The sequence below is a fragment of the Emydura macquarii genome, unplaced genomic scaffold (genome assembly GCF_026122565.2).
Source record: "Emydura macquarii macquarii isolate MOO-44397 ecotype Brisbane River unplaced genomic scaffold, CSIRO-AGI_Emac_v2 contig_1230, whole genome shotgun sequence".
In the NCBI taxonomy this organism is placed as follows: domain Eukaryota; kingdom Metazoa; phylum Chordata; order Testudines; family Chelidae; genus Emydura; species Emydura macquarii.
Window position 1 is genome coordinate 8030188 of NW_027131367.1, and position 16721 is coordinate 8046908.

Sequence of the window (16721 nt, forward strand, 5' to 3'; positions counted from 1 at the left end):
ATGTGGGTCGCTTCCGGGTCTGAGGCCAGCCCGGGCGGCTGTTGCCAGGAGCAGCGCGGGCCCCGTAGCCGGGGCGGGGAGTGGGATGGATCCGGAGGCTGAGGCGCAGCTGCTGCTGCTGGAGGCTCGGGAGAGCATCGAGGCGGCGAGGAGCTACCGGCGGGAGCTGCAGCAGAGGCTGCGGGGGCTGCAGCAGGCGCGCCAGCAGGTGGGGAGCGTTGAGCGTGCAGGCGGGGGGCGGGCCGTGAGGTGAGGGGAGCTGGGCACGGAGCTGGGCGGGTGGGTGCCGGCCAGGTCGGTGGTGCTGGCGGGGGAGGGGGACAGGGTGAGCCAGGGTGACTGGGTGCAGGCTATGGCAAGGCGGGAACAACCCAGCCAGCCCCTTTCCTGAGACAGACTCGGATTACGTGGAGCCCACGGTTCCATCTAAAACAATCAGTCTCTGGCCCTTTGGGCAGGGGTGGGGACGCCTCTTCCGGACATGACCTGCGTGTCACTGGTGCAGGTAAGTTGCCTTTCTGGCAGACCGAGCAGCTCTGAGACGAGAACTTCTGTCCTGCCCGCTCCAAGCATCACAAAGTCAAGAGTCCACTCCCCCTGCCCGGCTCAGTCGCACTCCGAGATCATGAGATTGATTAAAAAGAAAACCCCCAAGTTTTACAACCTGCTGCTGTGGGGGCTTTTAGAGTTCACATTTCCAATTTTGCCTCTGTGACCCTGAAAGCTGGAAATCCGCTTTTAAGAAAAAACCCAAAGCGAAGATTCTCATATTATCACCTGACTCCATGCTCAGGGATTCAAACCCAGGTACCCATTATCTGATTTAACATTTCACTGACGACATGCCCTGAATGTCTTTGCTTTTTGTAGACCTGAGACACAACCTTGGTGTTAGTTCATCTTGTGGAGTGATCTTTCATATATTTTAATTCTTACAGAATTTTTCTGTTGTGATCAGATAATTTCCTTGAAACGAATCCCATCGCCATAGAAATCTATTGGCTAGTGCCCTGCTGTTCTGAACAAGTGGGAGATTAATGTTCATTAATCACAGTGATTTTCAAAGTTCTTGTTATTGCAAACTGCTAAAGGTAATGAGCCTTTCATAGATGACTCTAGTCCAAACTTTGCCATCCCAGCAGCAATGGTAGTGTTGCTTAGTAACATGAAATATAATGGGACAGATGAAAGTAAATTTGTATTAGCATGGTGAGTATAACTGCTCAGTTACTTTGGTGGGTGTGACTGCTTAGTTACCTTCACCTCTTTTTGTGCTGTTTTCTTCTTCTCCCTGGGTACAGCACTTTGCATTCATTAGCACTGAATCTCTTCTTGTTCCTATGACTTCCGTTGATCTCTTTGCTGTATGGTTCTGTGCTTGTGTGCATTTGTTTCTGTTCTCCTGGACCCACTTCCCAACTTTGGGGGTCATTTGCTGAGTTGACCACAACAGAGTTTGGCATGTGGGGACAAGAGACTCTGGAAATCTCAAGAGGCCTAGACTGGCTACAGCTAGCAGGAAATGTTTGCTCAATGGACCACTTAGCATTGCAGTATCAACTTCCATTTTAGGACCATTTTACTGCAGTATTCAAATCCATTCTCAAGCCTCTGTATTTTTACATTCCAGCATTTTCCTCCTCTCTTCTGTTTGCACAACCCTAGCTCTAGCATTGAGATTCTGATACTGATTGAGTTTGTATACACATCTAAAACAGTGATGGGCTTAGGGGAATAACCATTCTCTTCTGTTGTCCTCCACCCCCACCCCATATGTACACTGCCAAACACTTCCTTTTTTCTGAAATACTAAAATAACAAGTGAGGGGAAGCCAAGCTGTGAGGCAGCTGCAGAAGCTCATGAATATTACTTGAGAGGAAATTTACTTTACCTAACCAAAGAGCTTCCTGTGTTTGGTTATCAGTACTTCTAAAGATCTAGAAAGTACATCTAGGGGTTGGCTTATATTGCAGCATTTCCTTGTGTGTGTAAATTATAAAAGCACTTCATAGGGGAGTGTTTTAATTCTGACTTTTAGCTTGTGATTAATTTTTCATGTATTCAAATGTTTCCTTCCTAAAAAAAATCAGATGCAGTGAGTTCCTAATAGACTTAGTAAACCTTTTTTAACAACTTTTTTGTAATAAAGATTCTAAGGATACCTACAAAATCAAAATGGCTATGGTGGCACATTCACTATTCACCATGACTCCTAATAAAAGAACAAGAGAAACATTAGCGGAATTCAAAGGAGATCTGTTCAGAGCCAATTTAAAAACAAAGCAAAATCCTCTTTCCCACAATGTGCAGTTGGCCCATGGAACTCCTTTCAGTGCCCTAAGATTGAGGCAAAAAGCTTAGCAGGGTTCAAACAAATGATTGGTCACTTATATGAATAACAAGATTATTCAGAATTGTAATAGTAAATAAAAAAAGAAAAGTTTTGGAAGGGATTCAAATCCTCATGCTTCTGCAGTTAAGCCTCTAAATATAGGAGGAAAGGAGAGAATTTTCACTAGGGACAGTATTTCATAACCACTGAATGCAGGGTTTCTTACTGTCTTCTGGAGCATCTGGTACTGGCCATAACAGGATACATGTCTGATCTGATTTGAGACTATGTGACAGTCTTCATGTAATTTAGGAATTGCCTGTTAAATTAGTGTCTCAAACACACAGAATAAACATTGTAACCATTCTCTTTCCACTCTGTGAAGCTGAATTGTTATAGGTTTGTCCAAATACTGGCTGATCATGTTCATGACAGGCCTGATCCAAAGCACGCTGAAGTCAGTGAAGTCTTTCCACCAACTTCAGTAGGCTTTGGATAAGGCTTTCAGTACTTTAATATTTCAGCATATAATGTGGGGAGCTAACAATGAAGATCTTTGATGTGCTAAAATACTCACAATTATATCTCTGTTCTAATATTGTGTGCTGCAGTGCCATTCTCATTACTAAAGTGAGTCCGCTGTGTGGGAAGGACCAGCTGCACAAGAAGTGGGTATTTCATTGTCTTAGTGCTCTGGATGGATGGGAAATGCCACACTGCTAGTTAATGTATTAATGACATGACAGGTCCTGGACAATTGCATAAGTCACTTTCAAGACACTCTCTCTCTCTCTAACTTTCAGTACAGAGCCATAATATCTATTAACTTAAATAGTTAACAAAGTTTCTCTCCCGTGTTTATAGAATATAGTAGAGGGAGGATTGTCCAGTGGGTAGGGCACTGACCAAGAACTTGAGATGTGGGTTCAAGTCTCTGCTCTACTACAAACTTCCTTCTGAGCCTCAGTTCCTCATCTGTACAGTGGGGATAATGGTACTTTTCTATCTCCCTAGGGTGTTGTGAGGATAAATACCTTTCAAGATAGGTGCGCTCAGATACTACAGTAACAAGGGCCATATTTGGATATTCTAATAGTCCTAGAATAAATTGATTTATGTAATGTGTTCTGGTTTGATTTGAATTGGTTAAATTTTCAATCTCTCATTTGCATTTGGCTATTTTGGTTATAGCATACATGGCTTAGCTCCTAGTTGGTCTAAGGCATCCTGTTGTCCACATGATTTGTGTGACCCTGTTACTAAAGGCTTATCATTCTTAAGTGTGTCTTTAGTTTGTGTATGGGGGAGATAATTGTTATAAAGGACACTCTCCTCTTTTCCAGTTTCCTCATTATTTATAATCCTTTTCTAGAAAATTACAAGTCTTGCTTTGCTGTCCTCTCTTGTCTTTCCGTTTGGGTAGCCTCACTTCCTCTTTTCTCCCCTGCTTTGTACCCTTAATAAAATGAGTATTCTAAAATGACAGCATCCTGGCAGGTTTGTTAATTGTCTGAGAGCCTTCGTAAAAGTTGGCCTAGCACATAGCTTTCCACCAGCAAATGCAGGCACTGTGATTCGCAATGATAAAAGCTATGTTTCTTTTCAGCTGTTTACCCTGAATCCTTCTCTTTTCTGTTGTCTTGAGTCAGATCAGAGAGAGTGCAGCTCTGACAAGGGACGTACTTGAGCAGCATTTTAATGATTTAAAAGGGACCCTGAGGAAGCTGCTGGATGAGCGACTGGTATCGTTGCTGCAGGAAGTGGATGTCATAGAACAAGAGAGCATCAAGCCATTGGATGAATGCCAGAAACTAATAGAACAAGGAGTCAGTACAGCTGATGACCTGCTCCAGGAAGGTAGGGGGCTATTTAAAATATACTTATATCCTATAAGTCTTCTCTTAAATATTAGTGTAGATCGTAGTACATATGACAAACAGCATCTTTTGACTGAAATGGACTTCTACTAAACCTACACTAGTAAAGATTTAAAGAGCTTTTTGCAGAATTAGTGGTTGGGTGGACGGAAACAAATCAGTGTTTGCTCATGAGGCTCCATTTTTTAGCATTTCAGCATATAATCCAAGGTTGAAGTATAAATGGGCTGAAGTATGGAATGTCAAAAGGGGGGAGTACCTACTTTCAGAGGTATATATTACTACGAAGTTACCTTCCAGGCCACCAAAATAGAAGCAAGGGATTGTGTTTGGCTTCTTAAAAATAAATGTCTCAGATGCTCTAATAAATAAATAAATACATTTAAAAAAAAAATCTGTTTTGTTTTTAGTACTCTTAAATTGGCAGCTTAGTTTAACCTTAAGTGGCACTTCAGTGGTTCATAGGTCTTATGTTAGTCTTTTGCATAGGGGTGAATTTCACCCAATGTGGTCTAATTGCTTTTGGTCTAGGAAAAAATAATTTTGGGTTTGAATTTATTTTATATTGGAAAATGAGTCCCTGCCAAAATACAGTGAATGTTTGTTCCAGTGTTGGGACTGGAAGGAAGTTATTTTGAGTCTGTGGAGTAAAAACATGCTGTCCAGAAGTTCAAGGATTATATTGCCTATCATTGACCTTTCCCTCCCTCACATCCCATTTTATCTGAAAGGAAAGTCAGGCTTTTCTCCAGAAGATTTGTGATTGGAATAGAAAACAATAGAAGTGTGGAAATGTACCATTAAGCGTGAACTATTCCATATCATTTCCAAATATCTAGTCACAAAGGAATGTAGCTATTGACTGTTTCCCTGCTCTGGAGAACCACTCTTTAGTATGTTTCAGCCATGGCTGTGCTGGTTATTTCCTTGCATTGTTCTTGTCTGTCTGTTTCAACTTTAACTTTCTTCCACCCTGCTCTCTGGTGTGCACCAAAGTCCTGTATGCACTCAAGTGGTTGTAATTAAGTAGCAATTTGTCATTTTCCAAATAGTTTCACCTACTCCTGTGAAGCTGATATTAACACCATCTCCAGAAGAGGTGACATAACTTGCCTAAGTCTAATAAGATCTTGTATCAAAGCTTCTCTATTTCTACCACAGCTGCCTATGTGGACAGTGGCACTAAGAGTTTTGCTATACCTTAGCTCTATTCTGAACTAGAGGGGCCACCTCTGAGCAAGAAGGGAATTCACTATTCATGCACATTAAATCTTTTGCTGCCAAACATGGTGTGCATTTTTTTCTTTTTTTTTTTTTTAAATGTTGGCAACTGTCCACTTGGAACTGGACTGAGCTCACATATCTCCCACAGATCACCGCACAGTCATCAAATGATACATTTGGGAAGATTCCAAGCTGGATTTAAGCAGAAGTCTCTGCAGATCTTCCTGTAACTTCACAGGGTTTCCATGTAAATATAGTGGATTAGAAATGATGTGTTTGAAAAGATTTCTATTTATCTATCCCTACCCAGCACTGCACAGAATATCACCAAATGTTACATTTGAAAAAAAATAATTGTTACATTAATAATGATGAGCAGGGCCTGATTCTATGCACTGTTGAGCTTCTTATAATTTCTTTGCCAGTTTTAGCTTTTTGAGGTTCTGATCAATAAAGATGCTCTGCACATTCTGAGATGATGATTCCATTTTAAAGTAGTCAGACAGCTGGAGCCAGAGGATTAGGAGCCATGATTCTAGGCATCTGGTACTGGCTCTGTTATTGTGTGAAGCCTCGGGCAAATCACCTAACTCTCTCATGGGAGTTCCTACAAAGCTCTTTGAGATCATCAACAGCAGATAATTCTGTGATGTGAAGAATGGTTTTTCTTGGGCAATTTTCACACCAGGAACATTTTTTACTCTTTCATTCCAGGAGAGAGTGTCATACATGGGGTCGTGGGAGAACCGAATGAAAAACTCTGCAGCTTTACAAAAAAGGCTTTGCACATTCAGCTAGATAGGTAAGAGACATTGATCTGTGGTGGAGGTGGGAATTGAGAATTCAGCATGGATCATGAATGATATGTCTCTTCACAGGTTTTTTTCCCCTATTAAGGCAATAGAATTAAGGGCTTTTCTTTCAAAGGTTTATTTCGGGCTTTGCTGTGACAGGGGTTGGCCTTGATAATTCAAGTATTGTTCGTTCCTCAGCTGGTCCCTCTTGAAATATGGACTGTCTGTTTGCAATTGTTTTCCTCAATCCCAGTGAAACAGAAGAGATTACTGAGACACAGACAACATCATTAGGCCTAAAATATTAACTACTTCCCAAGTCTTTTAAGTCTGAAATCTGGAATTCCTTTAATGTTCTAATTTTTAAAACCAGTCCCTTGAAGTATAGAGTTAAAAAAAAAAAAAAATCAAACCCACATGTCTTTTAGGTCTATGACTGAAATAGAATTGTATACAAGCTGTTCCCTTACATGGTAGCAATTTTTCTTTCCTTAGCTTGCCAGAAGTGCCCTCACTGGTTGATGTGCCTTGTTTATCTGCCCAGCTGGATGACTGTCTTCTTACTATAGTGAAAAATCAAATCTTCAACCATGGGACTGTAGCATCTCGACCTCCGGTACAGATAGAAGAACTTACTGAGAAGCCTGGAGGTATCCTAGTCAGATGGTGTAAGGTGGGTAAAATCTTTTGAATGAATGTAGCTCAGACTCTCTTTTAGACCCCGTCTCAGAAAAAGAAGGTATTCTTTCTTAAAAGAAACTGAATGTTACTTTGGCTCTGTATTTCTCCATCAAGGGAATCATCTGCTTCTGACGTGTGATTTAAAATTTTCCAGAAGAATTGTATGTTTATGGTTTGATCCAGATGCAAGATACCCACGTGCACATAATGGTAGATTTTGAGACACGTGTGTGTGTATGGAGGAAGACTTTCACTTGAGAATCCAGCCCATAGTCTGAGGCTGGGCTACCTGTTTGCTGCTTGGAAGTACCTGCTGTCTCCCAGCATCTGCCAATTAGTGCAGTAGGCCTGTCTACAATCTGTTGTGTGGAAAAGCAAGCAGAGGTAGCTGGGAGAAAAAAAGCCCACCCTTGTCCCTTTTTGGGCCAAACTATTGTCCCCAGTAAATGCCAAACTGTCAGAAATGGAAGAGGCAGGAGGTTACGCCCCTAACCCTACTCTCCCAAAAACTCCAAAACAGCTTAAATCACTTCCCCCTAAACAGATGATTGATACAGAAATATTAATTCTGTGACACTATCATCTAAACACAATTGCACAAATAGGCCCTAGCGTTATGTATTTGTCAGAAGCACAGATTGACACAGAAATAAACTGTTTGTAAAATCCATACTTGGCGGTGATATTTATTACAGTGGATAACTGTGGTTAAGGACTCGTGCTAGGTGCTGTACAAACAATGGCAAAACTTTCATTGATTTCAGTGAGGCCAGGATTTCACTCAGAGGGAGAAATTGTCCCTACCCCATTAAACTATGCACCCTTAAATATTTGGGTACTCTGGTAGGTACAGTGCATGAGAATAAAGATTAAAGAACCTCAATTTTGTATCAGACACTTGGCTAATTGATTTCTTCAGTATTCAGAAGGCATTCCTCTTTTATTCCATAAATCTAAGCTGTGGTTGTTAAAACCATACATATTTAAGTTGCTGTTGGATGGCTCTCTTTCTTGCCATTCCTCTCGAAGTATGAAAGACAAATGTTGCCAACTTGCAGTGGCACTGTGATACATTGTAGTTCAAAGAAATCCAGGGAAGAAATGGTTAGGATCCCTTATTAAAGGAATAAATGTCTGTTTAGGTGGATGATGACTTTATACCACAAGACTACAGGCTTCAGTATCGCAAGAGTACTGCCAATCACTTTGAAGATGTGTATGTTGGCTCAGAGATGGAATTCATAGTACTACATATCGACCCCAATGTTGATTACCAGTTCAGAGTCTGTGCCCGAGGTGACGGACGGCAGGAATGGAGTCCATGGAGTATTCCTCAAACTGGCCGTTCTACATTAGTTCCTCATGGTATGAACTTCTTTGTGGTTAATCATCTGAAGCTTGTAGTGTGTATGCAAAACCCGTAGCGTGCAGTTGATTTTGTAGAGCCATTTGCAGTCTGAAGACAATGGAGTTTCCTGTCTTGGAATATATGGAATTAAATGTGTATCTAAATAATACATGGTAATTAGATACGTACCCTTCTGTTGTTGGAATCTTTGCTTAATTTTAACTGCAACGAGTTCTGTAGCACACATGGTAGCTATTAGCCTTATGCTTGGGCTGGAGCAATGCCTGCACTTGGAAAATGCCAGTGTGAAATTCTGTTCTGTGTTTCATGAAGAATTTCCCTTTTGTTTTGGTTGTATTGAGAAATGGAGCGTTAACTATTGTTTTGGCTTTCCTAAAGGATTTCTGGTTTCTGTAATAGCCTGGAGCTTTGCTTTTCTTGAGGGAGGAGGGTTAGGCTTCCATTGAGAAATGAGCTCCTATCCCATTGTGATATTATTTAGACAGGTAGTTGAGGAGTTAACTAAATTCACTGAATGACAAAACTGAAGATCTTTCCTATTTTTTTCTCTTTATTGTAGAAGATCTACACTTAACAAGTTTGTAAATGTCTGTAAGGCTAGTTCTTAAACTGGTAGGCAATAAGAGAAACTCTAGTTTATCTTTACTCCCAATTAATTTTATGGGGAACCTGTGCACTGTACATTTTTGTCACTTTGTGATTATAGCCAAGAGTCAAATGCAGGTTAATCTTTTTGGCAACAATCACAATATTGCAAAAAAATGCCTCATTTCTCTCTAAATCCTTTTGCTCATCAGTGAGAGGTTAGGCCCAGAGCTTCAGTAACATGACTAACTTGCACGTGAAGTAAAAATACTGGATGCAGCTGATTGAAGCTCTTTCCCCATGATAGCCATTTCAGTTATTCATGTTTTTGTTTTCTTTGAAGAATGGACAGCTGGTTTGGAGGGTTACAGCCTGAGCAGTCGAAGAAACATAGCACTTCGAAATGATTCTCAGTCATGTGGTGTTCTCTACTCCAAAGCTCCTACTTACTTCTGTGGGCAGACGTTAACATTCAGGCAAGTACATGTTGCATTCCCATTGCATGAGGCACTTGCGCAAACAGAATTTCCTGTTTCTCTTTTTGTTACCTCAAAGTTGCACAGAAAACTCAAGCCTTACTGTGTGTCTGAGTTGTAAACTCCCAAATCATTGACACAGAGGCATGTACATGATACACAGTCCCCTGAACTTTTATCTTCGCTTCCACCTTGTAGTTCCTCAGGACAAAGCCCAAGATCCTCTTGTAGGATCCAGCCTAACCTAGAACAGGAGCTGAAGTACTATATTCCTTCCTCAATGAGGTCCCCAAATTAGCCTATACTGAGTGGACCTGTGGGAGGTGTAGAGTTTTTTTTTTTTTTTTTTTTTGGTGCTTGTCAGCAACTACTACAGCCTGAACTAAAGCCCCCTGGTTCTTCCACTGACTCCAGTGGGTTTTGGATTATGGCCCCTAATCAGTAATCTTTCCTCCCCTCCTCCCCCTCTTCAATTCTTCTGGGACTATAGGAGCCTTGTTTTCATGTGACAGTGTAAGAATAGCTGATTGGCACTGGTGTAAGTACTCAAAGGCACCACCTCCAGCATAATTATAGCTCTGGTAAGATGGCTGTTGGTTGCCATCCATAGAAATTCCTGAGGGGAGAAGGTAGCTTGGAGAACTTCCTTTCAGAGTTAAGCTTTTAATTCAGCACAACAGTGTGTTTAGAAACTTTGGCAGCTTTTCTGCATCCAGCCCTTCTCTTGAGATGATGCTGTTTGGCTGGGTAAGAGGAGAGTCCCTGTGGAGATGACTCATCTGGCAGGCAGTGCCAGTTGTGATTAGAGATCTGAGAGACTTCGCCATAGCTTTCCCCCACCTTTCTCCGATTATGCAGACACACAGACTGGCAGTTTTTGCTTAATAGGCTTGACAAGCCTGCAGCAAACTCCACTGGTAGTTTAGGGGGTGTTTTTCCATGTAGCTTTCTAGGTGATGTTACATTTTCCCCTTCCTGAAACTTGGATTCTGTTGGCTTTGGATGGTCATGGGGCAAGGGCATATTCAGCTGCCCATTGTCTGTTATGGATACAAAGAGCTCTACAGCTTCCATCTCAGATAAAACACTAGGCTTAATAGCACTTGGCACAGAAACATCTGTTCTATTAAATGCAGAGCTTTGAGGTATCTCCTGGTTTCCTTTCATACCAGTGTGACTTCCCTTTTTGTATTAGTAACAGAGATGAAAATCCTTTTGATGCGCAGTTTTTTGGTTGTGTGAATTTTGCTCCTCCTCTGAGATCTTTTTTTTGTATCAGAGCACTAGCCCCCAGGTCTGCAAAAGATGTGATGGAACCTGTTGTTAAAGAGAACCTCGAAAGTTAGAAAATAGGTTGTATTACTTTCCCCAATCCCCACAAGAGCTTCCCATTTCAAAGCATATGTTAGATTCTGCTTGTTTATGAGATGCAATACTTGGCATTTGGCTTTATCCATCTGTTTCAATAGTACATTCACAAAGGGATAACCAGCCTCCTGGGTAGAAACAGGCAAGGTTCATATTACAGATATTTGTGATGCAGCTTTATAATCTTGTCACACATTCAGGAAGCATCATAGCCTCTCCAGTGAGTAGCAAAGCTGTCATAAAAACACTATTTCATATGTCCTTTTCTCAGAACGAGAACTCTTTGGTTGGTGCCACTCTGATCAAGACAGTTAGAGAAGTCTATGATTGGGCGTATGAGGTAATTAGATTGTGCCCCAGCCTGGGGGATTGTGTCAACTCAAAAGCCTGACTAAAATAAAGATATCACATCTACTACTTCCTCACCATCACTTCGGTCTCTACACCTGTCAAAGAAGGGAATTAGATTGGTTTGGCATGATTTGTTCTTGACAAATCTATGCTGGCTATTCCTTATAACCTTATTATCCTCCTGCTACTTACTGCATCAGATTTTTAATCAATTTGTATCTTTCCAGGTGTCAAAGTTAGGCTGACTAGTATATAATTCCCTGGACCCTCTTTGTTCCCCTTTTTAAAGATAGAGACTGTTTGTTCTTCTCCAGTCCTCTGGGACTTCACTTATCTGTTGTGAGTTCTCAAAGATGAATGCTAACAGTTCCAAGATTGCTTCAGCTAGTTCCTTAAGTACCCTAGGACGTATTTCATCAGGCCCTGACACCTTTGATCCATCTAACTTATCTAAATATTATTTAACCTGTTCTTTTGTTTGTCTTGTTTCTTCCCCCTTGATGTTAAATTGTGTCAAGTATCTGGTTTATTCTTTTTAATGAAGACTGAAGCAAAATAGGCATTAAACACCTCCACCTTCTTGCTATCATAAGTTATTAGCTGAATCAGCCCCAATGTAAATCAGTCCCTACCAAAGCAGGACAGGTTATGTTTCCAAGAGCACTTAAAGGATTTAGAAGCTTAATTCTCATTGTTTTTAAAGTGGTTTTGCCACTTTGAAGTCTGTTTCTTTGAAAATCAAATGAACATAGCATTCTAAGGCACTTGGGCTTTCAAAAAAATTATACCCAGCATTTTTAAGCAACAGCAAAGAGTCATGGAGGTAAATGTATGATTCATAGGACAGAAGAAAACAGACCCATTTATAGAAGTGTCCTTAAACATATATTTGACATCCCTCCTCTTTATAGGCCTGATTGGCCTGGGCTAGGATGTGAGCGTTCTGTTTCAAGGGTTAGTCCACTCACACAACTCTGTTTGCTTTGATACTTAGAAAAGCCTCATGGTCACTTTTCCAAAATCATAAGCCAGGCTTGCAAATTACTTTTACTCAGTTACTTGTTTTAAGATTCTGCCCCCACCTTCTCCACCAAAGGTGGGGTGTCTTTATACAAAGAAAGTTAAAGAAGAGAGATGACTGCTCAAATAGCAGCATGAGTTAAGGCTTAGGTACCCACAATCGTTAATGTAAGCAGCTAATCTTTATAATAAAAGCTAGAGAAACAGCCTGCAATTTTCAGTACTTTCCCAGCCTGAGGGATCTATTCATGACCTAATACTGGGCTTTTTATTAATTGGGCTCTATGGCTGGTCTTGTAAATAGTCTGTTCCTTAGTGACAGTCACTGTACATTAACAGCTTCTAATAAAGATTTGAACAAAAAAGGCATATAGCAGAAGTACAGCAAGCTCAAAAATTATGTAGTGGCAAAAGGCTGAGTTTACTTTCAATACATTAACACAAGTGACATTTGCCAGTACCAGGTATGATTCTATTTGCATTAACAAATTCCTATTTCAAGCCTCTACAGTGACTTACCCCTTGTAGTTGACTTGCACCACCCCTACTACTTTTCCATTCAAATAGATGAATAGCAACTCCTTAGAACAGACATTAATTGGATAGAGCTTTGCACCTTGTCCTCCTGCATGATTTCTTCCTTTTATCCTGGATTTCATCTCTATTAAACCCCCTTTTGATCTCATTATTAACAACTTAAATCAGGATCATGTTCAGAGTCCCTTTTAAGGAGTTTCTGCTGCACACAGGGCCCTTAGTATGTGCCAGAAGTGGAGCATTTTGCCCTAAATGTGACCCTTTGGTAGACAATGACTAAATTTGTGATTCTGCCAGGATTGGGCCAATGCTAATAGTGGGGACAGCCACCCTAAAGCCATGATCCAAAACTATTGAAAGCAGCTTGCCATAGGCCGCACCCCTAAGGGGGATATTTAACAAAAACACACCAGTGAAAATGTGAGGGTTGTTAGAAGAGATACAGACGTAACTTCTCTGCCAGATGAATATCTGCTGCACATTTTAAGGACCTACATGATCCATACTCAGCAGAGACAGTTTTAAAGTTTGGATAAAATGGTGGTGGAGATCTTGGGGTCATTGTAAAGAGGTCCTTTACGATAGGAAAGCACTGATTAGAGATGAGCATTAGTGCCGTTTTTGTTGTATATTTTTATTTAAAGCTTCAAAATTTAACAAAACTTTCTTCTTCATAGAATCGAAACTGTTGGTCAGCCAGATAAACGAGACAGTATAGGAGTCTGTGTAGAACAGCAGAATGGCTATGATTCTTTACAGCGAGATAAAGCAGTATGCATTAGTACAAATGGTGAGTTTGTTTATTTTGCACTGTTGAATATAATCTACTTGTACTTGAAGACAGTGACCATGTTCCATGTGTACATAGAGCACACAAACATCTAATTTACCCCAGTAGCAAAAACATCCAGCACTTGAAGTGTTGTTACAACTTCCAGTAACCTCAGCAGTCTCATTCTGTATTTTTGGAAGTGTACAGGTGCATCTTTAACACTCAAAGGTTCACTTAATTCTGTACGCTGCAGTAACTTGCATGTGTTGCTCTGAGACTTCAGAAAAAACCCATAAGTCCAGAGACTAGAGTCCATTGAGGAAAACCTGGTTGGAGCTGGGCTTTCCTCTTACTGACTCCTACTATTGAAGCCTGCATTATGGCTTGTGTATTAAATAAATCCATGGAGGATAGATCAACAGTTCTTAGCCAAGATGGTCAGAGATGCCAAGTTTCCCTCAACCTCTGACTACCAGAAGCTGGGACTGGATGGCAGGCGGACCACACAACAAACAACCCTGTTCCATTCATTCCATCTGAAGCATTTGGTAGTGGCCACTGTCAGAAGACAGCATACTGGGCTAGATAGACTGAAGCCATATGGCCATTCTTATGCTCTTAAAAAAATAGTTGATTTTTACATAAAGCTGCACTGCTAAAAGGGAACAGCACAACTGTAAGCTTCCATTTTATTCACTGAGTGCCTAAACGCTTGCAAAGCACCACTCAGACCTCTAAAAAGGCAGTCCCTGCTCTGAGGCACTTACAATGAAAGAATGAGTGGTACTGACAGCATTCCTACCTTTATGTCATAGTCAGTCTATGATAAGCGAATGCACTAGAGATGGGAAGAAGGATTCATGTTTTAAAACCATTTATTTGATCTATGCTTTATTGGCAAGCCATTGTTGCTTGATTAAACAGGTAGCTTGCCACAGCCTTAATTTTTTTTATAGTGGATTAACATAGCACATTGTCGTGTCTGTAATAATTAATCCTTGCCTTTGTTTAATGCTTGTGTAACTCTGTATTTAATTTATTGAATATTTAAGAGCTATTTTGAACCCTAGTTTTTATTCTCTCAAAAATCAATGGTTAATAGTTTGAGATAGGATAAGTGAAGTTTTTTTAAGTTGATTATTTCCTCACTGATGTGTATAAGGACTTTAATAGTGGAGCTCTAATGCACTTATGATAGTGCTTCAGAGTGCATTTACTTATTATGCCACTGCAGTGTGTCACAAGCACAGGTTAAAATACTTTATCAATACCACATATTGATTGTGGAAAGAGCTAAGAGTTGTAAAGAATTAGTATAGCTGTTATGAAATTCCAGCATGATTTTACATGTTCGTTTCCTGTAGTTTGAGTAAGCGAATCAGGCAAGATGACATGCATTCTTTTTGTGGGGGAAGGGGCTTCATCTATGGTGCAGCTAACTCCTGCCCCTAACCCTTATGTGCTGTAGGAAATAACGTTTAAATATTTTAACTGTTACAGGGGCAGTGTTTGTAAATGGCAAAGAGATGACAAACCAATTGCCTGCTGTTACCTGTGGATCAACTGTGACATTTGACATGGAAGTTGTGCATTTAGGTCCCAACAACAATGAGGGAGGAAACTTCAAACTCAGAGTAACCATTAGTTCTAACAACAGGGAAGTAGTCTTTGACTGGGTACTTGATCATTCGTGTGGTTCTTTATATTTTGGATGTTCATTCTCCTACCCAGGCTGGAAGGTGTTAGTGTTCTAGCCTCTCTAATTGTTTGCTGTAAATTTTAAAGTTAAAGATACCAACAGCTGGAAAAATTAGATTAACCTTGGTTAACAACTGTCTTTACATCACTTAAATGTCAGTGTTGTACTTAGGTTTATTTCAGAATAATGGAAAACATGATCTATTCTGTAAAAAGCTAAACAGGAAATGAATTTCATACATCCTTAGAATAAAAACTGGAAAAACCTCAGGGTACACATATTGAATGGAATGAGCTGTGCTTACTGCTGCTGTTTTCTGTGAAACAAGCCTGTAACACCTTTAGCTTAGGGTTAATTGCCCAAAGTTTTAGTTTGCTCTTATTGTTGGTGGTGTAACTATCTTAATAGTAAATTTCAGATACCTAGTTACAGAATGCTGCAACTTAATCTTTTTTAAAAAGTCAGAACTGTTGTACTTCTGCTCAACACATTTTCTTCTAGGTGTGCTATTACGTCATCATTCCCCCAAAAAAGAATGTCTGAGCCTAAATATGTTCAAATATGTAGTCAGGCTGTTAAATGTCATTTCTTTACCAATGTGCCTTACCTTCAAGTACTGAACAGCTTGTTTTTTTGTCTTGAAATAAGTTTGATAACCACATGGACCATGCTTAAGACTCCAACTTTAGTACCATGAACTATGGGACTTAAGTCAAACCATAAAGCAAAGATTGGTAACTTATTTTCTTGCTCAGTTATAATAAAATGAAGTAGGAGAGTGATTTACTATGAATTTGCACAGGGTAGTTATAAATGAATGGGTACCAGTATTAAACTAGACCTATTTCTAGTTCAGAGACTAGTAGTGTTACTTGGTTTACATGAGCATGTTAAACAAAAGTGTGTTAGAGCTCTAGTATATAAAAAGCTTTGCTTACCTCAAAAGCAACTATTGTGTATATAAAGCAATTGTGGTGGTTTTTTAAAGACAGGTAGCAATATTTTGAAAAGCTTTTTTTTTTTTTATATAAAACATACAATCCTAAAATTGTGCCCTATTCTTTTTCATTTAAATTTGGCTGTGGTAGCTACTGTTATGGCGAAACTTCACTTTATGTGCATTTTTCCTGTCTTCACTTAACCCTAAAAGATATAGGAGAAGCCAGGTGATTTTAAAACAGGTAACAATTAGGGGCCTGGATTCAATTCAGAGGGAAGGGATTATTCACAATAGAGAACATGTTAAAAGTGGGGAGAAGCTAAAGTAGGTACTTCAATTCTTTGTTACACAAAGATATTCAATGTAAGTGAAAAGTAGAAATTTCAAGCAGATACCAAAAATCTCCTCAGCCACCACAGAACTAGATTAACATTTACTGTGAAAAACTGGTGAGAATATAAAAATTCCCACTACACTTGAGGATTTTGGGGTCCTCAAACTTCATCATATAAACTGTTCATTGGGGATTAGGAGGAAACTGTGTGGCAACAGGGAAAGGATTTCTTCCTTTGAAGCAGCTGATAGAACATTTAGTATACTGGATTCAATGGACCACTGATTTGATTTTTTTTTTTTTTTTTTACCTAATATAGTTCATCTATTCCTAGGGAAGTGCTTTTGAAGATTATTCAAAT

General features: G+C 40.0%; 1 protein-coding gene across 1 annotated transcript; it reads left to right on the top strand.

Annotated features, from left to right (window-relative positions):
* CRLF3 (cytokine receptor like factor 3) lies at window positions 1-15512 on the top strand. The gene is given in 9 exon segments (XM_067547390.1): window positions 1-54; window positions 56-208; window positions 3983-4190; window positions 6149-6236; window positions 6724-6901; window positions 8052-8274; window positions 9207-9339; window positions 13293-13405; window positions 14888-15512. Coding segments are annotated over 9 exon segments (1404 nt in total). The 3' UTR covers window positions 15142-15512.
* Window positions 15513-16721: the final 1209 nt, after the last annotated feature.